Here is a 25,580-nt window from a genome sequence, read left to right as displayed (position 1 = left end):
GACTGCTTGCTCTGTGGTTTTGAAACAATTTTGGTGTGGTCCCAAGAGGAAATGTACAACGCTTCCATCCTCTAAGCCATCTTGACCGGCTGTCCTCGACCTTTTTTTACCTTTTAATTCAAGTGTAATACACATACAGGAAAAGTTCACATCATAAGTATACAGTTCACTAAATTTTCACAAACTGAACGCACACAAAACACCAACATCCAGATCAAGGAACAGCATTAACAATGCCCAGAAATACCCTTCTTGTTCAGTCTTAACCTTTCCCCAATGGATAAGCACCATCCCGATTTCTAATAGCATAAATTAGTTTTGCCTGTTTTTGTACTTTACATAAATGGAATCATCCAGAATGTACTTTTTTGTAGTTGACTTCTTTTACTCAACATCAAGTTTCATTCGTGTGGTTATGTGTCATTTTAGTTCATTTGTTCTCATTGCTTTATAGTAGGGGTCCCTAACCCATGGGCCATGGACCAGTACCCGTTCTTGGCCTGTTAGGAACCAGGGTGCACAATAGGAGATGACTGGCAAGGGAACGAGTGGAGCTTCATTTGTATTTGCAGCTACTCACCAAGTGCTAGCATCACTGCCTCAGCTCTACCTCAGATCATCAGACATTAGATTCTCACCAGGCCCAGTCCCTAGTGCAAAAAGATTGGGGGCCACTGCTTTATAGTGTTCCATTATGTGAATGTGACACAATTTATCCATTCAGCCATTGATGGGCATTTGGCAGTTTCCAATTTTGAATTATTAGAAATAAAGCTTCTACAAACATTCCAATACATGTCCTTGGGTGAACACATGCACACAATTCGGTTCGGTATATACCTTGGGGTGAAATTGCTGGTCACAAACCTACTTTCTTTTTTTAAAGATTTTTAAATCTTTCATGTATTAAAAAGTGTGTATGTATATATTCACACTCACAAACTTAGAACTTAAATAGAATATTACTGCCATAGTCTATTCAGGCTGCTATAACAGAATACCACAGACTAGGAGGCTTATAAACAACAAAGAGTTATTTCTCATAGTTCTGGAAGCTGGGAAGTCCAAGATCAAGGCACCAGCAGATTCGGTGTCTGGTGAGAGCTTACCTCCTGGTTCATGTACTGCTATCTTTTCACTGTGTCCTCACATTACGGAAGGGGCAGAGACTCTATGGGCTCTTTTATAAGAGCATTAATCCCTTCATGAAGGCTCCATCCTCATCACCTAAGCATCTACCAAAGTCCCCACCTCCAAATATCATCACATGAGGAATTAGTTTTCAATATACAAAATTGGAGGGGGACACAGTCTATAATAATTATTAACATTTTTAAACATCTGTCTTTCTCTCTATTCCATCCCATTTTCTATCTCAGTAGTAACCATTATTCCAAATTTTATCATTCCTTTGAGCCTTTATTGTTTTTACATATAGATATATATTATTTAGATATATAAATATATGTATCTCCCTAAATAATACATTATTTTGTTTTTCATGTTTTTGAACTTAATGGAAATGGAACTCTGCTTTATTTTTCTTCATAGCACTTCTCACCAATTAACATTTATTTTCTTATTTATATATTTTTCGATTTATTATCTGGCTCACCCTCTCCCTCACAGCATCTTGAAAAAAAAAATATATATATATACACATATATATATATATTTTTAATTCACTATCATATCTCCAATTCCAAAAAGAGTGCTCAATTAACATTTGTTGAATGAAAGAATGAGAAACTTTGCTCTCTACATGACTAATATGATTCAAGGTGTCTGTGAAAATAAAACAATTTTAATAATAGCTGATGAGCATTGTCCTGCTAAGGGTTCTTCTGTGTCAAGAAAAATGAGTGCAGGAAGTTCTGAGGTAATAAAAAATGTAGCTTTAAAATGATAATAAATGTAATGGGCCTATGGAGCAATGGAAAAGCATCTGCCTCACGTCAGCAAACCTAAACTGGAATCTGGCTCTGCCACTTGCCAGCTGTGTCCCTGTGAACAAGGCTTGACATCTTGAGTTTCCACTTCCTCATCTACAAAATTGTGGTCAATGTGAAGGTTAGATGAATGCATGGATGAAAATGCTCTGAAGAGTATGTGCAAAGAAAATTATACTACAAACTGTCATCAATATCTAAAGTCGGAGAAGGCTTTGCATATTAAGCATCTCCACAAAACTCTCTCTCTATGTCCTCCTCCAGTTTAAATTTTATATTATAAAAACACTTCATTTTTAAAAGGCATTCGTCTTCTCTAATTTTCTTCTCACACAGCAGGAGTTTCATTAGAATAGGTGAGTAGACAGATGTGAGTAGAAAAGAAAGAAACCCACAGGGGCACAGATGTGGTCTCCATGAGCCCTGACAGGCCCTTAGAGGAGCCTAAAACCCACAGCATCCTGGCCCAGAAATGCAGGTGGTCTTTCCCACAAAAACACATATGCAGACCAAACCTCATTCATCCTTGACCTAATTCTTCCCTCATTACACAGCTATTATAATAAATTAACATCGTGGTTAACACTGTACCTATCATGCACCTGATGCCACAAAAGTTCAAAAAAAAAAAAAAAACCAAACATGGCAAGAAAAGGGATGTCTCCCTGATTCCAAGAAAAATCACCTCCTTTCTCTGAAGTCATTACCCAAAATCATGAATATTCTACTCCCTAGTTAGATCAGTAGCTAAAACCCCTACCCCACAAGTAAAGCAGGGCAGCTCCCTTTCTAGCTTGCCTGCTCTCTTGAGAGTGTACTTCCGCTTTCAATAAATGAGCTATTGCTTCACTGCCTTCACTGTTTATCCGTGAATTCTTTCTCGTGACGTTGTCAAGATCCTGGTCAACTGTCTGGTGATAGTTTTATATCATTGAGATATAATTCAAATACAGTAAAATTCACCATTTTAAAGTGTACAATTCGATCATTGTTATTGCATTCACAAGGTTGTATATCATCATCACTATATAATTCCAGAACATTTTTGTCATCCAAAAAGAAACCCCATACTCATTAGCAGTCACTCCCCATTAATCCTTCCCCCCAGTCCCTGGCAACTACTAATCTCTTTTCTGTCTCTATGAATTTGCCTAGTCTAGACATTTCAAATGAAGAGAATCATACAGTATGTGTCCTTGAGTCTGATTTCTTTCATTTAGCATTTGTTGATCCATATTGTAGCATGTATCAGTACTTCACCTCTTCATTTGGCTAGATAATATCCACTGTATGGACATGCCACATTTTATTTATCCATTGTTTCCACTTCAGGGCTATTATGAATAATGGGATAAAACATTTGCGTACAAGTTTTTGTGTGAACATATGTTTTCCATTCTCTTAGGTATATATCTAGGAGCGGAACTAATAGGCATACAGTAACTCTATATTTAACTTTTCCAGTAACTGCTGTTTTCCACAGCAGCTGCATCACTTTATATCCCCATCAGCAATGTATAAGGGCTCCAATTTCTCCACAACCTCCCTCAACATTACTTCTTGTTTTATTATCCTTTATTTTACCTCATCAACACTGCCTCAGTCATATTAGTAGTGCAGGTCTAGAAACTATATAAATCAAAATAGAAAATTCCTATGTGACACTCATGTATTAAAAATAACTACAAAGTACTGTATCTAATTTTTCCTGGCAGAGCATATTCAGTACTTAAGCTGTCTTGCTCAGTGGGGTACTCAATTTGCCACCACACCTTCCTCACAACATTCTGCCAGGAGACACCTGTCTTAAACAGAGAGCTGTCTGGAGTAAGAGGAGCATTTGAAAAGCTTTTCACATGCATGTCCCATCATTTAACTTTATTCCAATGGTCCCTAACCTTTTGGGCACCAGGGACAACTCTCTTATGAGAAGCTAACGCCTAATGACCTAAGGTGGAGCTGAGGCAGTGCTGCTAGCGCTGGGGAGCTGCTGAAAATACAAACAAGGCTTCACTTGCTTGGTCGCCACTCATCTCCTGCTATGCAGCCTGGTTCCTAACAGCCCACGGTTCCAGTCCAACGCCCGGGGGGTTGGGAACCCTTGCTTTATTCTCTTGCTTGTGGTCGCAATTGGGGACAGCCTAACCCAGGTATAAACCCTGACCCACAACGGTGGCAGGGAGCATACCCTCAGTCTACTTGCCTCCCACCAACTCCGCCCCTCCACGCCCTACCTTTCGCCAACACTCCCACCCTCCTCCTGGAGCCCTGGGGCTGAGGGGCGGAGTAATGTGTATTAAAGAGTAGAGGACCAATTACCCAGCAACTCGGGAGAAGCGGCTCTCTACACTGGCAGATTCAGTCTGATGACGTAGTCAAAGCTCCAATCTACACTCTGGGGGCGGGGCTGAAGTCTGGCGGCGGCGCAGTGCGGAAGACCGCCTGGTGAGAACACGTGACCTGCGCCTAGAGCCGGAAGCTACCTAGCTGGTCCGGAGCGCCCCCAGCACCTAAGGCTGCGATGGTGAGTGAAGACGCATGCGCGGGAGTACGTGCTGGGGGTTCCGTGTCCCTGTTCCCTAATCTACTCGGTTGCCCCTTCTTGGGCCTACACTCCACCCTGTCCTTCTGCCCGCTGTGGGACGGAGAGGGAGGGAATGGAGATAGGAGGGGTGACGACGTAAAGGGTTGAGGAAGGATCTGTGGGATGGTGTACCGGGAGTCATGCGGAATTGGACGGGACGGTGGGACTGCGAAGGCCTCACGGGGTAGCAGAGGTAGGATATGGAGGGCCGAGGGAGCCCAGGAGCAGAGGATGAGGGCCATGTAGAGAAGAGGATCTGGAAGGGCCCTGGTTGAGAAAAGAGGTGGGGTGGTGGGAGGCACTGTCATGAGACTTGGGTTGCAAGTGAAGAGTATCCAGGAGCATCCTCCTAGAATGTTTCTGACTGACAACGTCTTTATCTACTAGACTTCTGCACTGACCCAGGGCCTGGAGCGAATCCCAGATCAACTTGGCTACCTGGTGCTGAGTGAAGGCGCAGTGCTGGCGGTGCGTTCTGGGCAAGGGAGTGCGGGGGTCCCCCCAAGTACACCTGGCTTGGTGATCCCTTGTAACGTTGCCCAGTTTAGCGCAATTTCCCTCAGTTCTTCATCTTAACTGATATAATGCCTGGCTTTCAATAATTAAATAAATCTCTAGAATCCTAGTGTACTAACTGTCCCGAGGTAAAAGGATTTATTAACTTTACCTAAGTCAGACAACTGGTTAGTTTTGTTGATAACTGATATTACCTGAGTTATTCTTGAATATGTATTCAGTATTTATTGAAGAGGCTTTACATTTTGTTCCATAGTATTGTTCCACAGTACAGAATTGTTCCATAGTATTGTTCCACAATACAGAATTAGTGCCCTAGAAGTTTTCAATCTAGCTAGAGAGACAAGGCCTATTAAGGTTAAAAGCTGAAAGCAATGTGAGCGGTAAAGACTACCAAAGGAGTCCTGAAAATTAAGGATTTAACCCTTTGTGTTGTAATTTGTGTTATATCAGGGAATCCTTGGAGGATATAAGAATTTATCTGGGCTTAAAGGCTGGTTGGTTGTGAACAGAAAAAAGCATGCAGGGCTGAGAGGTGAATGTATTTGTGGGGGTGTAACACCAGCCTGTCTGCACTGGTGGTGGGTTTATGTTGAAAATATTTGGCAAGATTTTGGGGGAAGAAGAGGATATGGTAAGGAAAGATCTGATTGTGGAAGGCTTTAAAGGTCAGGTTAATAGGGTTTTTTTGTTTTTTTGTTTTTTTGTTTTTTTAGGTGAGGCAACCCTTAGTTGACCTCACAGATTGTAAGGACCTTGTCAATTTACAATCCCTTATTTATTTTATTTTATTATGCCTACAGCACCTGGTCTTCCTAGGTGGTCTCCCACCCAAGTACTAATCGGGCCTGCTTAGCTTCCGAGATCAGACGGGATCGGGCTTGTTCAGGGTAGGATGGCTGTAGACCAGGCTAACAGATTTGGGTTAATTTTGAGGGTAATAGCTTTGAAGGATTTTTTAACAGAAACACGAGCTGATGAGATTGTTGAGCATGATTGTTCTATTAGGTGTGAAGATGGGCCAGAAAGGGCGGGATCCAGTAGGGAGGCTGCTACAGAAATCTAGGTATGGGACTGGGCTGGTGGCAATGAGGAGCAAGGAGAGAAGAGAATTTAAAGAATCAATATATCATGGTAATGACTAAGATAGATAGTAGAGGAGATACTTCTCCATCCAGTTAGACTTTGACTCCAGCCTAGAATGATGGCACTTTAATAGGAAGTTACTAAAAGAAATTGATCAGGGAAAGGGAGAGGTAAGGGGAATTTTGATGGCTTGACTTTAGACATTGACTTTGACTTAGAATAACAGCAGTTAATACATATTTCTAGGTGATGTTCTAAGCAGCTCACCAGTATTATCTCACGTAACCTTCAAGAGCCCATAAAATAGTACTGTTGTCTCCAGTTTACAGAGGAGGAAACCGAGGTACACAATGTCCAAGAGAGCAAAGGACACTGAATTAACTTAGTGAGAGGCCCATATTGAGAAGATAGGAAGAAGTTGCAATGGTCACCAGAAAAGAGGACGTCTAGGCCACAGTCACATCATTACCCAAAGGCTAGGAAATAGGGAGGGGTTCAAGGATAAAGGGGTTATTTGTTTCAAATTCTGCAGATAGGGCCACAATGGGAAGATTGAGGAAAAGATGAAGCCTTGAACAAGTCAGTGGTGGGTAGGCACTGATGTCTGAGAATGTGGTTTTATCAAATAAGTGGGGACAAGGAGAGAAATTGAGTTTCAAGTGATTAGGAAATAATGGTCAGTAAAAAGTGGATGAGAGTCACTGCTTATCAGGTGAAGCCCAGTATAAGAATGAGAAACAGAATAGTATCAAGAGGGGTAACAACATCCATCATAGGACAGTTTTAGGCTTGTTTTTTTTCAAAACTGGGTGGCCTGGGGGTGCTAAAAGATGGAGGGAGAGAGTACCAATGCTAGAGCCAAAGTGACTGTTCTTGGAATTCCCCTAATTTCTGCCATCCTCCTTCCTCTGTCTGCATGCAGTCATCTGGAGATCTAGAGAATGACGAGCAGGCAGCCAGCGCCATCTCTGAGCTGGTCAGCACAGCCTGTGCTTTCCGGCTGCACCACAGCATGAACATACCCTTCAAGCGCCTGTCAGGTGAGCCCCAGCCCCTGCCCCTGGTGGTAGTGATAGGAAGTGGGGTGCTCCCAGAGATGGGTACTCCTCTCAGAGAAAAAAATATTGTCTATTACCAACCTCCCACTATGTCCTCCTGGGGTCTCTCCCTGGTTCTGGCCATTTTCTTCCCTTTGGGATTCACCCCTGCATCAAAAGTATGAGAAAGCAAGAGAAGGAAGGGGATTGAATAGAGACCACCTATCTTCAGATCTCTAAGCCCTGAACCATTGAATTTCTTTGGCTTTTGATTCCAGCCAGTTTGTTTATGACTCCATGAAAGTCATCACACCCCACTAACTTTGTGCTCCCTTCCCTCTCCTGGGGTGGGGGAAGGTATGTCTCCCTTCCAGTGGTCTTTGGAGAACACACGCTGCTGGTGACCGTGTCAGGACAGAGGGTGTTTGTGGTGAAGAGGCAGAACCGAGGCCGGGAGCCCATTGATGTCTAAGCCTGCCCAGTGCGAGGAGCACAGGTGGATTAAGCCTCTCAGATGAGGAAGATGCAAACCTCCTCCACCTCTTTCTTGGCCTGCTGCTAGAACTAAGGCTTTCTGCTCACCCACTCCCCTAATCCCATTTAACTGGAAGGACAGAGGCTTGGGGACTCTGCACTGTGTTAAGGAGAGTGAGGACAAGGGGACCTCCTTCATCCCGTCCCTCCCTCCTAATAAACATGAGTTTGATGTTCCTAGGCCCAGGTATATATGTTGGGGCGAGGGCTAGCGGGGTGGAGGTGGTGGTCGTTACACCCATGTCTTCTGCCTTTTAGGGAGAAAGTCATGCACCTCAGCACAGAGAGGTGGAGCTAGGCCACCTCTGGGAATATCAAACTAGGAATTTAAAAAGGTGGGAAGGGAGCTGAGGGGAGCTATTTGGTGCATATGCTGAAGGGTATCATTCTGAGTCCTTGGGTCTCTGCTCCTGCCACCAACACACAAACCGCATTTTTCTACCTCCTGAATAGGCATTTAATGGTCACATTTCAGTTGGAAGCAGTAGTTGGAGAATAAGTTACAAGAATAGACAGACCAAAAAAAACAAAAGCCCATACAACTTAAAGTGCTTCAGGCTACAAACGTAAACATGAGGGGCAGAAGGAGGCCACCTAGCTATCTCCCCTGAGACAGAAGGGTCATTGTCTGGGTCCCTTTACCATCACCACCCTCTAATCTCAGCCCTGGGGTGGGTGGGAGGGAATGTCAGAGGTGGGAAAGACAACTTAATAGGAATGAGAAAACACTTTGTAAACTTAGAACCAGGGTACAAGGCGGTGGGGGTGGGGAGGGTGGGCAAAGGAGCTCTTAGAGCCCTTGCCCTGGCCAAGGGGTGGGGCCAGCACCCCCAGGAAGTCGGGGGAATACTGTTGGCTTAGAGCTGCAGCCATACCTGCCCATTTCACAGCTTCTTCCTTCCTCAGCAGACACAGAGAGGTGGCCCTGTTGGGCCTCCTCACCCATAACGGGAGGCATCCCCAGGGGAGGCACAGCCTAGAGTGAGGACCCCTTCCAGAGGCATTGGATTTTGGGAGTGTAAGAGGGAGGAGAGTCGGCACGGTGCTACTTTACAGGCTCTACCACCAGGACCTTGCACTCGCGCTTGGCAATCTTGTCCAGAGAGAGCACAGCCTTGTCCGGGGGCAGGTAGAGGGGGCGGCCAACAGGGGAGGCCACAGGGGGCGTGATGGCCCTGCGCTCCATCACACTGCCCGACCTGGGGGAAGGCAGAGACTGTGGGCTCTGGTTAGACCTCAGAACCCCTTCCTGCTTCCCCTCCATTTCCAGCCTCTATTAAGTCCAATGGCACCCCTCCCGAGGTTCCATACCTCATGAGGTGGCTGCGGGAGGGCTGCTGGTGGGAGAAGGACTGAGAACGGCCCAGGCTAGCCTGATGCCTCTCCACCAAGTCCCGGACAGCAGGGCTGCTGGGGCTGCTCTTGCGAGAGAGGGGCCGGGCCTCAGGCGGAGGGTGGGACACGCTGGCAGTGAACTGCAGCTTCAGTTTCATGTGTTGGCTCAGCTGGTGTGGAAAGACACGGATCAGCATTCCTGCTTGGCTTCCAGGCCCCAGACCTCTTTTCAAATCATCTTTCCCCTTGACAGGCCAATGTTGGACCTAGATTCCACCTTCCCTCTGCCTGGCTTTTTAGTGCCACCCACTGTATTTCATCCACAGAAGCTAGCGACTCTGACGTCTCTCACCTCGACATTCTGCATCACCCACCACACTGCCCAGCCCCTCCCCAGCCCACCTCAAAGAGCCCCGTCCTTAGAGCCTGGAAGGCTACACTGAAGGTGAGTGCACTGCCCTTCCGAGAAAAGCCGAGATTGTTGAGGGGCGTGTGGCAGACAATGGAGTCTAGGGCAGCTTGCATAGCCCGGCGCTCCTCCTCACACAGCTGCTTTCCTGGGGGGCAGAAACAGCAACTAGTAAACATATGTACAGTGTTCCTCAGTTCACAAAAGGCTTTCATGAGCACAGTCTCATTTGATCTTCAAAGCCACCTTGCCAAGTTTTATAAATAACAAGTTAATATTTTCTTACTATGTGTTGAGGTCTATTCTAACCACTTCACATACATTAAATCTTTAAATCACCATAACAACCCCATGAGGTATTATTTTCTTTATTTTAGAGATATGAGGGATTTGCAGCTCAGAGAGGTTAAGTAACCTACCCAAGGTCACACAACTAGCAAATGGCAGAGGTAGAAATCAAACATACCAGGGAGTTCAGCTTCAGTATCTGTGCCCTTAAATCATTCTGCCCCACCGCCTCTCTAAACTCTCCGTCTGTGACACTGGAGACCACCCATGTACAAAGCTGACACAGCCTGCCACAAGTCACCCACCTCCATGACTTCTTCCTGTCCCCTCCTCTCCTTCGGGACAAGGTCCCAGCCTGGCAGCAACCTACCAGCCTGCGCATGCTCCGGGGTCCACACGAGCCTCACAGCAAGGAAGTCTTGGAGATTGTTGAGCAGCGTGTAGGTGACAGTGAAACGCTCGTAAGTCCGAACAGGGGACTCACAAGAAGCAGTCATCACAAAGCACGGGCGGTCCAGGCGTATGCTGGGCAGGCTAGAAGCATTGAGAAAGAGGAAAGTTTGATGTGTGTGTGTTGTGAAACAAAGGTGAACAGGACGGTGCCCATCAAGGGTTCCCATACACTCACCGGTAGTGGGTGTAGATGCTCTGGGTGAAGGGCAACTTCGGGGTAGACCACTGAACTACAGCAATCAGGGGGACTTCTAAGCCCTGCACGAGGGACAAAGGGAACCATCACATGTATCAGAGGTCTCTCTTTAGTCACTCCCGCCCCCTGGCCTTTCCCTCCCACTGCTGATTCTTAAACTTTTTCCTTGAACACACCAGCCCTTTATACTCACCTCCTTAGCCCCTGGAGGTGGCTGCTCACCCCCTCTCAGCTGAAATAGGAAGTTGTGTTCTTCCAGGGCACTGAGTGGGCAGGGGAAGCAGCCAGAGGTACCAGGAAGCCGACAGAAGGAGCCCATGGAGACCTCCCCAGATTGGTGACTGGTTCAGAAGAAAGGGGGACAGAGCTAAATCTTTCCATGCCAGAACTCTTGACCCTGCCCTCATCCCCACCACTTTGAAGCCCTGTCCCAAAACCTCACCAGACATTGTCCACCAGCAGCACAGAGCCATCGGGCATGACAGGTAGATAACTGGCATTGAAGTTTGGGAGAATGCGGATATCCCAGATGGAAATTTCCTCCTGGGAGGAGCTGTTCAGCACTGCAGGAGGTAACTAGCTTAGCTCAAGAGTGTCTGGACCCCTCAGATCCCAACTTAATCCCCCCGAAACAGACTTATCCCCACCAACCTGCACAGAGTAACTGCCACCCAGTCAATGCCCTTGCTGTTACCCAAAGACTTGAGCCACCAATCTGCTCACCCTTGAGAACAGTCAAGTGTTTTCCAGCCACAGTGAACTGGCGGCATTTCAAAACTGGAGGGGGCAGCAGAGTCAGCAGGGTGCTCACTGCAGGAAAGGGCGGAGGCAAGAACTGATGGGCTGTGAGCAGAGACTTCACCTCCAACCCACAGTTATAATCTTCCTCTTCTCAGATGGAGCACTTGCCAATATCACCCCCTCCACTCTGTCCCCCAAATTCCAGACTCTAGCATTTTCTTCGTGCATTCTCCCCACCTTGGGCCTTGAAAGTGCTCTGTTCCCCCCGGAAGGTCTCCCCAGGAGATCGGGTCTGCAGCAAGCGCAGGTAACCTTGATCTCTGACCTCTGGTGCCTCAACCTCCCGCTTCCACACAGTCACTACAATCTAAGCAAAGGAGACACAAGACCACAGTCAAGGGGAGAGAGAGCCAGCCAGCCTGAGAAAGGGCATTTGAATTAGGACAACAGCTCCGCCCCCTGCCAATCTTACCTTGGCCTTAGGTGTCCCTGGGGGCAGTCTATCCAGTGAAACAGTGAGTGGGAAGATGACCTCATCTGTGGACAAAATTGGTTCCTCCACAGGCAGCTGGGAGTGTTAAAGGGGTGAAGAGGTCAGGAGAGACAGCCCCGCAGCGTTCCCTTTAAGATCTGCCGCGCGTGGTTCTTCTTGCCCTCCCCTCTCCTCATCCGTCATCTGCCTTCTGCTTCCCTCCACCATCCCTCTCCTCTCCTGTCTTGGAAGCCTAGCAAACAGCCCCACCGCCCTTTGCCATGTCACCCCAGTTGCTCACCGTGGTCGTTCCCCCTGAGGTAGCAGGGCCAGGGCCGTGAGTGAGAAGGGGGCTGCAGCCTCGAAACAACGCCCCACCGCCAGGATCTCCGCCCCCTGGGGGTTCGGGATCCAGGTTGCTGGAGCCACCACACCCGGGCGCCCCGCCTCCGGCGCTAACCGAGGCCAGGGCGGCCAGAGTGGTTGCCAGCTCCGCCCAGGCCCCATGGGAGCCCAAGCTCACGCCACCCCCGGCGCCGGAGCCCGCGCCGCCCCGGCAGCGCAGCACCAGCAAGAAGCGGACAGTCTCCCCCAGGTAGAGGTGGTTGCGCCGGGGTAGCGCCCGGTACCGGCCTGGGTCCCCCGCCAGCTCTGCGCGCGGCGGCAGCGGCACGGCGGGGAAGTACATCGAGTAGTCACACTGGGACTCCATGGAGTGGCGAGAACTGCGCGGCCGGGGGGCAAGGCGGGCCAAGGCTGCCTTGGGCAAGGGGCCTCTGGGGTGGGTCCGGGTAGTCCCGACACCCTACGGGGGCTATGCGCGGCCAGGCCAGCCCAAGAGACCCGCCGGGGCCGGAAACCGGGGCAACGAACCCGGAACCGAGACCCCGCAGGGCCGGAACCGGGTGCGGGGCCGAATGACTGGATATAAACCGGAAGCGGAAAGGAAGGGGCGTGGCCTCTGAGGCCCCGGAATTTGTGGGTGACGGACCCTGGAGGAGAGGGGCGGGGTCCGGTTCGTGTTAGGGTGCAGCAAGAAGGATTTAGGAGGGACTACAGAAACACTTCTTAGAGAATAAATATTAGAATTCCTTACAACCCCACTCCTCCCAGGAAGATGCGCCATCCCTTTCCTCCCTACATAAAGCAAGTCCCAGTTTCAGATTATTTATTCATTGAACAAACATTTCATGATGAAATGAGCATAGTTCAGTAACAAATATTTCATAGAAAAATGAACACATTTTTCTAATCTACCTTTTCCCAAATTTTCTCTGGCTTACACCATGGTTTACTCCTCCAGGGAGCCTCTTGAGAGTGCTACAGGGGCCTGCTAGGGGGCTGGAAAGGGGAAGGGGCAAAATGGGGCTGAGGATCCTGTTAGGAACTGAACGACTGGATTCCTTGGCACAGGCTGGAGGACTTTGGGCTCACATCTGTGCAAAGTTCCATTTGTCCTCTAGGGAGTAGATATGGTTTCTGAGGGAAGGGAAAATGTCATCTGGCTGCCACACAGTTATCACATGCGTCCTTGTAGATTAGCTGCTCTTCAACCTAAGATTTAGTGGTCTAATTCCTAGGGAGAGAGTAGCCTTGAAGTCTTGAGGGGCAGAGAGACTGTTGGGGGGAACTGCTTGACATCTAGCTTGTCTTTGTACTGTAGCTCAGGGGTGGCCAGGCGCTCGCACTCCTCCTGGTCTTGGAGGCTCAGTCCACTCCGAAGAACATAGCCCAAAATCTTACCTGACCCAAACTGGAAAGGGCGGAACCGTCGGTCAGTGATGTTTTTGGGGTCTAAAGCCTCACCTCCAACCAGGCAATGTTTAGCTAGGGCCTCTCGGCGAGCCCGGAGCTCCACCACTGCACTCTCCAGCCGGCTCTGGCCGTATTGCTTTATTCGTGCCCACAGACTGTGGTTGAAGTGAACATAAAGAGCCCAGTCCAGGTTGTTCCAGGCTCGGGCCCGTGCAGTCAGCGGCCTGTCCTCAGTGGTCAGTCCACCATTGCTGACAGTACTTCTGCCCTGCTCACTTCCAGCCTGGGCATTGTGCATGAATCCTACCACATCATCTAGACCCCAGCACAGGGCATCTGCCAGCAGAACCAATGACTCATCAAAGTATTCAGCCACCAAGACCAGGTCAAAGACAGAATCCAGCCAAGCCAGATTCCACTGGATGAAGGATGAAGACCCCAAACCTAAAGTGGCAGAGCTGGATGTCTGGCTGGGACCATTAGCAGCAGTAGGAGCAGGATGGAAGAGAGCATTGGGATCCAGGGTGTAGGCTCGAGGATCAGCACCGAAAGGCAGGACATGCAGCTGTGGGGGGTTGGAGTCTCTGGGGGGATGAAGATTTCCTCTCTTGGTCCTCATCTCTGGGGGGAAAGGGAGGCCAAAGTCAAACCATAGCAAGTTGCGTGCGTAGTGGTCCCCACGGGCTCCAGGCCGGTAATAGGCTCGAGGACTGTCCAGGAAAGCAGCCAAGGAAGGTGCCTTGCGGAAGGCCGATGAGGTGGATTTATAGTAGGAGAAGGCAGAGTGGGCCAGAGCTGCTGGATCTCGGACAATGGAAAAGAAAAAGCTGTCAGAAGGCATAACCCGAAGTACCTGCAGAAGAGAGAAAACAGACATAGGGAGAAAGAACTGTACCAGGAAGAAACAGAGTGCAAGCACAATGCTCACAGATCACCCAGCCTCTTCAGACTTCCTCCTCACAGGTCTTCCAGGAACCCCCAGCTTCCTTCACTAGCTGACAGATCTTGGGCAAATTATTCAACATCTCTGAGACTCAGTTTGCTCACCTGCAAAATGGGGATATTTATACTTTCCTTCCCAGCTGATTATGGAGGCTTCATGGGATAAAGGATATAAAGAAATCTGGAACATGGGAAGCTCTTGGAGAACATTTATTTCCTTGGGCCTTTTTGTCTGCCTTGGTCAGTAAAACCTCTAGCAATCAAACTTTGTGTTCACTTCTCCAACAAAAAACTATTAAATGCCTACACTGGTACTCTTGGTCATAGCTCCAAGAAAGGAACTGGTCTCAGGCCTCCTCAGGGGTGTTCACTGGTAGCAAAGAGAGAGGAGAGGGGGCAACCATAATACTGTCTCAGGTATAGGTTTCAGGTGGGCAGACAAGCCCGAGATGATCAAAAGACAGGGTACTTCTGGGTTTCCTAAGCGTTTTGGAGAGCAAAAGACATCCCTGGACAGAACGCGGGAGCAAGGGTCACTTGGTAGGGGGCTTCCCTGAGGCCTGGGACATTTGATCTTAGCAAGAAGGAAGGTAGGAATCAGGCTGAGTCAAGCAGATCCATGTCAGAAACCAGCTCCTGGGCTCCCTGAAGAGTTTATGCCTCTGAACGTTAATTCTCTCATTGAACCTGACTCCCTGACACAATGCCCTCCAATCTGCTCTGCTAATATGGGCATGCCTGCAGGGCAGAGCATGTGCCCTGTGTATCCCTTTGAAAGCAGAGGAGAACAGAGCAGAGAATAGTCTGTGGTATCAGGTAGGCCTGGAATAAAATAGCAAGTCAGCTATTTACCAGTCATGTAACTTTGAGCAGGTTATTGAACTTCTCAGAGCCTTCATTCCTCCATGTAGAAGTAAATGGAACATGATAGGTATTCAATGAATGGTGGTGACTATGAAGGTCATCACCCTAACCTCTAGAGAAACCTGCCTCAAAAATCATTGTCATCACCTCGCTTCCAGCAGTGGGCCCTTGCTACCCATTACACTCATGCTCCTTAGCTGCTTTCTCCAGCTCCAGCTTCAACAAGAGTGTGTTTGCAGCCCCTGCTGAATTTCTACCTCCTACACACATACTCCTTCCTTACACACACACACACACCACCACCACTACCACCATGTCTTTGCTGATATCTTGCTCCCTCTAAGAATGCCTGATGTGCTCCTTACTATAAAAACATGCCCACCTTTTCCTTTAAAACCTACCTCTCCAGGAATCCCTACCTCTTTTGATGAATATTCTCCCCAACAGTTCCAAATACAAACATACATACACACACACATGCCACGGAAGGCACTTTGACTTTGGAGAAGATGGGCCTGAGTTCAAATCGGATAACAAAAAGCAGTCACTTAGCCTCTCTGAGGCTCAAACTCCTCATCTGTATAATGGGGACACTTATAATGCCTTCTTGGCGAGGTGATGGTAAGATTAATACCCAGCACTCAAGAAGTATTTAATAAAAGTTAGTCTCATCCCTGTATGTTTTCATTTGCACATTGACTTTCTTCCTCCAAGAGCTCTCAGGTTTCTATGTGTATACAGATGACTGTGTGAGTGCATGTTCCCATCTCTTCCTTTAGAACTGAGGCTCCAAGGGTGTCAGGGCTGGGCTAGGGCTTGGCCCAGCCCTGATCTCCCAAATCTGGAAGATGTGGTGAGGGGAGTGAGAGGAAGACAGGTCAGAGGCTGAGCAGAGGTCTTAGTGACAGTGGAAGGGGCCAAGAAGAGCCAGGGGCACCTGAAGGGAGAATTTGGGAGGAGGGGGATCAGAGATGACAGGGCTCTGACGCCAGCAGGATATAATGGTCAATGAAGGAGATGAGTGAATTCCAGATGGGAGAGTGCAAGACTTCGACTCTCAGAGCTACTAAGGTAAGGACAGCTAAGGAGAGGAGAATAGGAAACCTCACCTTCATGGCCCCCATGCCCAACTTTTGAGTGAAGCGACACTTGGGAAGCCCCCAGTCCTGCGGCCTCCTCCCCGATGGTCTTGTCCACAGGCCTGATCCCATGTCTCTCCAGTCCCATCCACCCCCTTTACACCCACTCACCTCTTTCAGGTTGAACCTCATGTGATGACAGAGGATGTGGAAGGGGGGCTGGGTGCCTCCCCCCTGAGGGTGGTAGCCTTTGACCCAAGAGGCCTGGAAAAGCCTTGGGTAGCCAAACTGGTAGCGGGTGGGGAGGGCAAAGCGCAGCCCATGTCGATCCCCGTAGCGATGAAGCAGGCTCAGCACAGAGCTGCTCCCAGATTTATGTGTCTTCAGGAACACCAGCCGCTGCCGGGGAGGGCAGGACGGAACAGCTGGTCCTGGGGATGGGGCCCATGGCTGTCGGAGCTGCAGCCCAGGTAGCCTGGGGAGAGATGGGAGGGGAAGTGTCCTGGCCCCCATCAGCAGGTGGATGGATGTCTTGTGGAGCAAAGACAGGGTGTAGAGTTAGTTCCCACAAATCACAGCTCCAGGTAGGACTGGTGGGAGCAAGTAGGGAGCATCTGTTGGGCATTGGGATAAGATGAAACTCACCTCTTCTGGAAGGGTCCCCCCCAGAGCTGGAGGGCAAATCCAATGGTCATGAAGACTCCCAGAGCCACCCCCAGGCTCCAAGGCCCCCAGAGGCGCATGGTCCTGGTAGAGCCCATGTGGCACAGGGAAAGGAGACAGGGCAAGGGCCAGGCACAGAGGTAGAGACAGCTTGAGACAGCTGTGCAACTCCAGAAGGTGCAGGTTCGAGATGGGGGGTCATTCCCCAGGCCTGCTTGCAGCCCTGGTTGAGTCTGCCCCCTGAGTTAGCAGATTTTTACCTCTGTCAGCGTCTAGAAGGAAAATGAGGGGAGGAAGAGGAGTCTAAGGAGAGGTTAGAGACTTCTCTCCTGCTGCTGCATCTGAGACCTAATTCACAAAGGGGAGTGGCAGTGAAGAGGGCGTACTCGCTATACCCCGATCTTCCAGGTGGCCCCACAACTATTCCTCTGCTGTCAGCCTCCAGCTCCCCCAGCTTCCATCTACAGTTTCTCTCTGAGCCTCAGGGATTTGGAAGGGAAGAGGAAAAAGGCAGAGACCCTGCAAGAAAGATCAGACCAATTCACTTATACAACAGTGGGGTGGACATCGCCAGGTTCCTGGCTTCCTCCTGAGCCTCTGTGACAGATTGGAATGAAGAGCCCCATTTGGAGGCTGAAAGGGGAAGCCATAAGGAGGGAATTTCAGTCAGACAGATGAACCCATGGAGGTGAGATTACAGGAGTGACTTTGTAATGAGTAAGAATCAGTCATCTGGTCTAAATTCAGGCATCTCTTTTTCCTCTCAGCACGGGGCAGACCCCAGTGTGGGAGGGGCTAGGGGAGACGTAGGGTTACTTATGAAACCCAGCTCCCTAGACATACCCCCACACACCCCAGCTGTTCTCTTTCCAACCCCATCAGTGCACCCAAAGGAGAATGAGAGGGTGGGGCTGAAGAGAGAGAGAGAGAAATTCTGACAGACACAAACACAGTTTGGAATCCCTACCCAGGCCCCAGTTTCCTAATCTGCTGGGAGTCCCTACCCACCCCTTCAGATTACAACCCACAAAGTCAGACCACAGCCTTTCCATCAAGTCTCGACAGCCCCTTTCCAGGGTGAGCCTGGAGTAACCCCAGAGAGAACCCATACTTGTTACCTAGAGACCCGCCCCCTCTGGCATCACTCGCCTGTGCCTTCCCCCAACATAGCCCCCAGTATTCAGCCCTGCACAGAACTCTTGTGTCCATATTTCTTTTACTCCTTCCACCCGTCTGTCTCCTCCCATTACCCTAGGTTCCAGCCCTCTGCGCCCTCCAACTTTGGTGACTACTTAGTCACCAGCCCTTTGTTGGCCCCCTTCCAGGGTCTATGAATGCCCCCTTACCCAAGACTCCTCCCATAAATTCTAAGAGTCCCTCCACTGGCTGCAGCCTCAGTGTCACTTGCCCACTTACCAAGTCACCTGAAGAGCAGCAGGGAAATTGGGATCTGGCCCTCCTCCCACCGCTCCCCGCTCCTCAGCCACCACCCAGCTCCTCTAGCTCTGCTCAACTTTCCCCGTAAACTTTCTCAGAGCCCAAGCTCCTCCCTCCTCCCTCCCTTTGTCCAGCCAGTCCCGGCAGCTTTGATCGCTTTGCTGGGTTTCAGAACCTCCTGGCAACTTTCCCTTGTCAGGGCACCCAGCCCGCCCTTGGAAGACTCTGCTGCTACCCTTTCACACTTAGGAATCAATTTTACTTTTTTGTCTTTCTCTTTTTGCAGGACAAAAGGCTCATTCAGGAGACAAAAAGAAGGAAAGGAGAAAGTAACAAACAAGAGTCTAAAGCAGACATTTTCAAGGACTCGTGACAAGGTAGCCAGAGGCTGACTTGCAGAGAGAACAGGAGCTTCTCACCCTGAAGGCAGTAGACAGGGGTGTGGTAATGTTAATGGTGCCTCGTGTTCAAAAATAATTTTCCCAGTACAAGGTGCTTCCTCACACAGTTCCTGTTTGGTCCCCATTTTTCCCCCTATTTTACGGATGTAGGTTCTCAGATCTAGAGGGTGGACAACTTGCTCAGACTCAGTTATCAGGGCACAGGTTTCAAGAGAGGTGAGAAGCAGGCAAAAATGAACTTGTCACGGGACTTCTTCCAGGAGCTAGGGCTCAGGGAGGGATGCTGGAGTTATAGAAAGTCACACTCAGGGTCCAATAAATTAGTTGTTTATTTGTAAAATGCAAAGCTTGTGAAGGATGTGGGTGGCAGAGGTAATGAGTCTTTTTTTCTTTTTATATTTTAGTTTAGGAAATTGACTGAAAAAACTTAGAAGAACCCAGGCCCATAGATCCTGACATCCTATTCATACACCCTAGTCCCCTCTGCCCCACACCCAGTCAATACCCAGCTTTGTACATTTTGAAACCAGGTGAACCCGCCCCTCCGAACTTCCAACCTCCTTCAAATCCCACCCTCCAACTAACACTCTAAAACTCCTCCCTTTCTCCTCAATGGGGCTGACCCCAAACTTATGGGCTTGGTTGGAGAGACCATACCTCCTTCCTAAATAAATACCCACAGCTCCCCCCACCCCACCCCACCCCAGATACCAAATGAAAAAATAAATATTGTGAACACCTACCCACTCCCAATAGGAATCTCCTGGACTTGGGGCCCCAGCCATTTACCCAAAAAGTCCCTTCTCTACCTTCATGGCAGCCCCCTTCAACTCCTCCCCAGATCCAGCTGAGTGGGGAGGAGGGGAAGAGCCATGAACCCTTCTGATGCCAGGGCACCCCTTCCCTGTTATCGAGGTCCAAGCAGGGCCAGGACTGAGAGGAAGAGAATGAGGATGGGTTGGGTGTGAAAACCAACAGACGTCCCCCCAGTCCTACTCCCGCCCTGGTTGTTACGGATGATGACACCTCTTCCTCTGCTCCCAGCACCATCTCTTCGAGGAGGGCGAGGAAGCCGGGCGGGGGGAGCTACAGCTGCTGTCCCAGCCATCCAGTCATCTGCATAGTGCTGTCCCTGTCCAGAGCCACTGGTGCCCTCATCTGCAGGGAGGGAGAGGATCAGAGACAGACAGGGATGGGCAAGAGGAGCAGTGGGAGACAGAGGGAGAGAGATAGAAAGAGGAAGGAAGAGAACTCAAAAACAGTACGAAAGAGAGTGGCAGGGGACACAGGTAGATAGTTGGGGGTTGGGAAGAGAGAGAAATACAGTATTAAGAAAGCAAGGAGACAGAGATCAGGCAGACATGGGAATAAGGGAAGGTGATGAGAGACAGGAAAAGAAACAATGAGACAGAGGCAGGAAAGAGACAGATGGGAAGAGAGGATAAACAAGAAAAGATAGGAAACAGGTACACAGAAGCAGCCAGCACACAGGGAAGAGGAGGCGGGGAGGGGAGGTAAAGAGAGACAGAGATGATGAGAGAGAAAAAAACTGAATGTCCTTGCCTTGCTTCACTGTCAAACTCTACCTTGAGGAGCAAGCCCAATGACCCCCGCCTTCCCACCTTCCCTTGGGGTTGCTCCTCCTCCCCAAACTCCTATAGCCTTTTGCCCAGAGTTCTGTAATAATGTTTTGTAGTCTTCCCAACAGGACCGTGAACTCACCGATAGAGACCTTTTCTCTCATTGGTCTTCTACCCCTTACCTTCGAGGTAAGTGCTCAATACTAGCTTGTAAAATGAATGAGTAATGGACGAATGATAACAGATGTGAGGGGAGGGACTCAGAAGGCAGTGGATGGGGCCCGGGTGCAAATGCAGGTGGCTATTGGAGCTAGGCCCTCGGGGCACCCCACAGGTCTCACCCCAGTCTTCCAGTTCCAGGTCTTGTCCTAGGGCGGCCGCCCTCATCCTGATCGTGGCCGCCCGAAGCCGCAGCCGCTGCATCCGCGTCCGGAGATCGGGGTTTGAGGCTTCCGCATCCAGCTCTGGGTTGTCGAGCCGCTCAGTCAAGGAGCCCCCGACCACGGGCAACAAGTACCTGCGAGTACAGCAGCTCCCGAAGTCTCCCAACCAGCCCGGTGGGCCCGTGCCAATCCCAGATTCGAGCCTCGCCCACCCGCCAGCTTGGCTCTCACTTGCCCCGCCCGGTTCCGGTCCAGCAGGGTGCTGCCTCCTGCGCGATTTCCGCTGCCACGGTGGGATCCCTGCACATCGTGAGGGGCAGCCCGGCCCAGAAGCCCCGTACCCGGCCCAGATGCTCGCGGAGCTCCCACACCTGGCGTGCAGAGAGAGTGGGTAGAGCTGCAGCGAGTGCCCACTCAGTGGGCCCGCCCGCTGCACCCTTGCAGCCGGTGGTTTCTTTGCTGCTCACCCCCACTTACCAGCTTGGGCAGCCTGTTGCCCGCCGCCATCGTGGGCTTCTTCTCTGCCCTCGCGGTCCACGGCCGACCCACCTCTTCAGCGGGGGCTGGGGCTCTGCGGGAGTGGGCATGGGACTTTGGGGCGCCCCCGCATTCCTGAAACACCTGTGGCACAGGGAAGAGGTGTCCCCCATGCAGTGAAATTCACACTGTGTACCTGCTCCAACACCTCAATCTTCCATGACACCCCAGTTTCCCCCAGATACCTTACAGCATCTCCTTGACACCCCACACTATACCCCAGGCCCTGACTTCCACCCTTCTCTCTCCTGTACTAGAGCTGACATCCCATACTGTCTCCTTCACCCCCAAAGCTGACACTCCCACATTCCTCAAGGCCCCAGTACCTGGGTGGACACCGTTACACTGTTTTCCTGGAGATACATCAGACCTTCTGCTATTTTCACCCCAATGGACTGGGCTGCCAGCTCAAAGGAAAAGGAGCCCTGAATCTTCTCAGCCAGAAACAAGAGACCATCTTGAAGAAGGGGGAGAAAGACAAAGGGAGAAATGAGGGGACAGCTAGGGAGGTACTCACTGAACTAGGAAGTTCCCACAAATCCTGACCTGAGCAGCAAGGTGTTGGATGGGGGAGACTCACATGAGAAGGACTACCCGCCATGCTCCTCCTCAATATGGCTTAAAACTCCCTCCCAGCCCTCCCCACTCACCCCTACACAGTCTTCCCAGGCTTTCCTGAGTCCTCACCTAGATAGGTCCCCCAGTCAGGGTCCAGTGTCTGGCTGCTGAGACAGCCATAGGCCACGTTGAGGCAGAAGCCCCGGCAGCGTGGCAGCGAGGGGACACCCTGACAAAGAGGGCAGCCGGTCAGACGCATCACAGCCCGCCTGCAGCCTTCGGATATGGGCATCTGGGGGCAGAGAACTGGGCTGTGTCATCCACAAACACTGAGGCTGCCCTCAGCCAAGCTTGGTGCTAGGCACAGAGATAAATCAAATATCCCATCCCTCCTGGCCATATATGGAAAGGTGACATGAATGACTAGGGTTGGTGACCCCATGTGGCAGCAAATAAGACCCCAGAAAACTGCAGAGGGAAGTTCCTAGGAGCCAGGTTATAGATACCGCTTCTTAGGAGAGATGAAACTAAAGAGGCAGTGGTAGCGGGGTAAGGGGATCTGAGAAAAGGTTTAAGGACAAGAATGAGCCCATCGTGGTTGAGGAAGGAGGAGACTGAGGATGCAGGAGGTAAGGGAAAGTAGATGGGAAGAGAACAGGCAATGGAGAGAGGACCTTGAACACCAGATCAGGAATCTGGCCTTCAGCAGCAGGGAAGGGGGAGCCACTGAGGGGTCTGGAGGAAACCAGGGTGGGCAGTACTCCCATCTTGGGATGCTACGAAGATGAGCAGACCCCCAGAGGCTGGCAGGGTATGAGTCATCAGAGGCACAGGAAAGGGTCAGAGGTGGGAGGAAGTCATGGATCATGACACAAAGGAGACTTCGCTCTGGTTCTCCTCCTTACTGATTCTCCCTGGGATGCCATTGCCTTGAGTCTGATATGGGAAGGCCCCAGATCTCTCCTGCTAGCTGGCACCTGACTCTCCCTCAAGGGGTCTCTCCTACTCTCCTTTTCCCTCCCTGAGCCCTGCCCATACTCAGGCTTCCTCCAACCTTAAGCACTTCGTTGACCACATCTTTTCCAGTCTCCAGACCTTGGACAAAGGCCAGGGCAGCCACCATGGCCCGGGTTACCTGGGTGAGGGGAAAGAAGGTGAGAAAAACCACAAGGTTGTGGTGCATCAGTCAAGACTGGGGCCAACAAACTACACCAAGGAGACAGGCAGTAGGGGTTAGGTTGTAGAGTTACCCTGGGGTGGTTAGGAGTGTCAGGTGGTATAGGGAGGTATGTCCAAGAGGCTCAAAAGAATTAGTCTAGAAGGATCAAGGGGAGCTAGGCTTGGGAAGAGGTAGAGAGATTGAGTTTTGGAGGGACTGAGTTTTACAGGGCTTGGAATCAGATGGTCTGTGCATCAGGACAAACCCTGAACTTGAAGCCAGGAAACCTAGGTATGAGTTACAGCTCTACCATTTACTTGTGATGAGGCCTTAACTTCTGGGAGGCTCAGTTTTCTCATCTGTAAAACAAGGCTACTACCATCTACCTCACAGAGTTACAATGACAATTAAACAAGATACTATAAAATGAAAATTGTTCTCAAATATTAAGTGCCTAATTCACATTTAGTTGAACCAGAGGAAATCAGGATATTAGGATAAGGGAGGAACTGGCAGAAAGGTGGCTGGAGGCCAAGAGCAGGTGAGTGGGTCAGGGATGTGTGTGAAACTAGGGGGGACATTCAATCAAGGGAGACCAAGAAGTATTGGGTCAGGCAGGGGTGACTGAGGCTCAAAAAGGGGTCACCAGGTCAGAGATAGCTGCCATGCAGGGTGTGGGGATCACAATATCAGGGGTGACTGGGGCATGAAGTGGGGGTCATTGGGTTGGAGGTTGAGTGCACACTTCATAGGTCACTAAGTCAGAGGTAGCTGAAACTCAGGACTTGGGACCCCTCACCTGCAGGCGGAGACGGTGGGGTGAGTCCCCGAAAGGTTTCAGAGAGTCATCAGCAGAGGCGGCAAGGCGTGTGATACAGAACAGGTAGTCAGGGGAGAAGTTGTACTCTGGGTGCAGCAGGGGGAACATTTTCTCCAGGAGCTGTGCCCAGAAATCCACCAAGGCGTCATCTAATCCCTCACCAGACTTCTCATAGTAGTCTCGCAGCCGAGTGAACAGGCCAGTGAATAAGGGGGTGTGCTGGGAATACAGCTGTCCATAGGAGCGGTGGAAGAGCAAGGCCAGGGAGTGTTCAGCTGATGAGATCATCTCCAGAAAAGCCCCTGTGGCAAATGAAAAAAAGGGGTATGAGGTGAGGTGAAGCCAGAAAAGAATAGAAAAGTGAAAGGGCAGATGCAGGAAGAGATGGGGATGGGGAGAGAAGAGAAAAGACAAGTGAGTTAGAAACAGCCAATTCTCAGACCTGGGCAGACTGGGAATGGGGTGGGGCAGGACCCTGGAGAGAGCCTAGAGTGGGAGGGGCAGTGCTGGGTGCCTTAGAGATGGAGTAGGAAGTAAGGACAGGACGCTTGCTGGGGTCATGAGCACAGCTGAGGTATGTGGCCAGGTTTGGGGACCCCAAGTCCTCACCATTAAATTTTCTGTGCAGGGCAGACAGCGTGTGAACCAGGAAGGAGCCACTCTTCTCCACCAGGCCTCGGAAGGTAGCCTCGGTGTCCCAGGTCAGCCTCTCCTCTACCTCACTGGAACAGCAGGTGTATTCTTGGGGACAGATCCGGAGGTGCTCACCTGGACAGAGGAGACACAAGGAATGGTGAGAAGTGATAAAGAATGGTGGCAAGAGATGTAAAATTCCTACCTTCTGCCAGTCTCTGGTGGTCATCCCTTCTCTTTCACTTGTCTGGTTTCTTTTCTATTTTCTGCAACCTCATCCCCACCTGATGCTATCCCCACCTTATTGTCCCCTCACCCATCCCAAGTCCGCTGCCATTAGCCATGGCATCAAAAATAGTGATGGGCCAAATTAGTGATCAGAGAGTCCTCAGAGAACCCTCCCCAACGTCATGCACCCCAGGCCTCTAAGGACTTATGAGACAGCTTCTATGGGAAGAATGGGGTTTGGAGGGGTGGGGTTACTTGGTAAGCACGAAAGTATTATAGGAGTGCTCTTAGAAACAGCGAGGGGAACAAACTGGGCTGTAAATGAAGAAATAGAGGTGGATGCTAATTACTTGAAAGGGATTCCTAGGGTGGGGGTATAGTCAGAGAGCTATTATATGAACCAGAGAGTCATTGTGATACTGGTAAGGAAGTTCAGGAGGAGGAGAGATGTTATTACTATGGAATGAAAAGATTATTATAACGGTTACTCTAAATGAGGGAAGAGAGTTATTGTGAGATGGGAAAGACCCACCCCTGCCTCCCTCCCTCTCCCCTAATTCTCTAGTCTTCGTCTTTCTCCTCACCTGAGATCGGGGCGGGAGGGAGTAGGCTTAAGCTATATCCCCGGGAACCCAGAATCTGCCGGGTCTCAGTGCAACTCCGGGTGACCTTTGCCTCGCTCCCAGGTCCAAAACTAGGACCGAGACACAGAGGCAGCAGCAGAAGCAGAAGAGTTCGCAGCCTGGACATAGCTGCTGCGACCCTGGGGCAGCAAAGTGGGTCCTACGGAGGAAAGAAGAGACGCCCGAACTCGGGAAGCCAGTTCTCTGATGCAGGACGGACCCGCCGGCCAGAGAAAGAGCGCGACCTCGGAAAACTGAACACCCAGCACGGTAGCTGGACCAGGCGGCATCTGCCGAGACAATGGGAGCGGGAGCCAG

At 50.3% G+C, this 25,580-nt stretch overlaps 4 protein-coding genes and 1 pseudogene across 7 annotated transcripts; 1 reads left to right on the top strand and 4 right to left on the bottom strand.

The window, feature by feature from the left end:
• Positions 1–19: 19 nt before the first annotated feature.
• Positions 20–12,640, bottom strand: CUNH7orf43 (chromosome unknown C7orf43 homolog). 2 transcript variants are annotated; one of them, XM_023537501.1, is made up of 12 exons: positions 11,902–12,640; positions 11,601–11,696; positions 11,366–11,495; positions 11,111–11,197; positions 10,830–10,950; positions 10,581–10,728; positions 10,367–10,449; positions 10,109–10,272; positions 9,444–9,598; positions 9,018–9,211; positions 7,275–7,340; positions 20–110 (listed from the first exon to the last, which is right to left on the bottom strand). In XM_023537501.1, exons 1-12 carry the CDS (start codon positions 12,310–12,312, stop codon positions 107–109), a joined length of 1,659 nt encoding a protein of 552 aa, XP_023393269.1. In that variant the 5' UTR covers positions 12,313–12,640; the 3' UTR covers positions 20–106. The 2 variants fall into 2 exon arrangements, with proteins under 2 accessions (XP_023393269.1, XP_011369966.1); XM_011371664.2 differs by lacking the exons at positions 20–110; positions 7,275–7,340 and adding an exon at positions 8,140–8,905.
• LAMTOR4 (late endosomal/lysosomal adaptor, MAPK and MTOR activator 4) lies at positions 4,335–7,886 on the top strand. 3 transcript variants are annotated; one of them, XM_011371662.2, is made up of 4 exons: positions 4,335–4,473; positions 4,921–5,001; positions 7,058–7,175; positions 7,547–7,886. In XM_011371662.2, the coding sequence occupies exons 1-4, from the start codon at positions 4,471–4,473 to the stop codon at positions 7,642–7,644; spliced, it is 300 nt and encodes a 99-aa protein (XP_011369964.1). In that variant the 5' UTR covers positions 4,335–4,470; the 3' UTR covers positions 7,645–7,886. The 3 variants fall into 3 exon arrangements, with proteins under 3 accessions (XP_011369964.1, XP_023393272.1, XP_023393271.1); XM_023537504.1 differs by having other exon boundaries at positions 4,442–4,497; positions 7,530–7,886; XM_023537503.1 differs by having other exon boundaries at positions 4,456–4,497.
• Positions 5,844–5,956, bottom strand: LOC111746573 (annotated as a pseudogene).
• Positions 12,641–12,753: 113 nt separating the features above from the next.
• Positions 12,754–18,407, bottom strand: GAL3ST4 (galactose-3-O-sulfotransferase 4). The gene is made up of 4 exons (XM_011371660.2): positions 18,320–18,407; positions 16,886–17,175; positions 16,412–16,715; positions 12,754–14,208 (listed from the first exon to the last, which is right to left on the bottom strand). The coding sequence occupies exons 2-4, from the start codon at positions 16,999–17,001 to the stop codon at positions 13,177–13,179; spliced, it is 1,452 nt and encodes a 483-aa protein (XP_011369962.2). The 5' UTR covers positions 17,002–17,175; positions 18,320–18,407; the 3' UTR covers positions 12,754–13,176.
• A 645-nt stretch (positions 18,408–19,052) lies between these two features.
• Positions 19,053–25,570, bottom strand: GPC2 (glypican 2). Its single transcript, XM_011371659.2, has 10 exons — positions 25,224–25,570; positions 24,388–24,546; positions 23,758–24,080; positions 22,854–22,934; positions 21,929–22,091; positions 21,568–21,698; positions 21,182–21,325; positions 20,936–21,075; positions 20,663–20,838; positions 19,053–19,899 (listed from the first exon to the last, which is right to left on the bottom strand). Exons 1-10 carry the CDS (start codon positions 25,387–25,389, stop codon positions 19,649–19,651), a joined length of 1,734 nt encoding a protein of 577 aa, XP_011369961.1. The 5' UTR covers positions 25,390–25,570; the 3' UTR covers positions 19,053–19,648.
• Positions 25,571–25,580: the final 10 nt, after the last annotated feature.

Source organism: Pteropus vampyrus, unplaced genomic scaffold, assembly GCF_000151845.1.
Source record: "Pteropus vampyrus isolate Shadow unplaced genomic scaffold, Pvam_2.0 Scaffold193, whole genome shotgun sequence".
NCBI lineage: Eukaryota > Metazoa > Chordata > Mammalia > Chiroptera > Pteropodidae > Pteropus > Pteropus vampyrus.
Note: the sequence above shows the minus strand (reverse complement) of the source record. Positions and strands in the feature narration are given on the sequence as shown.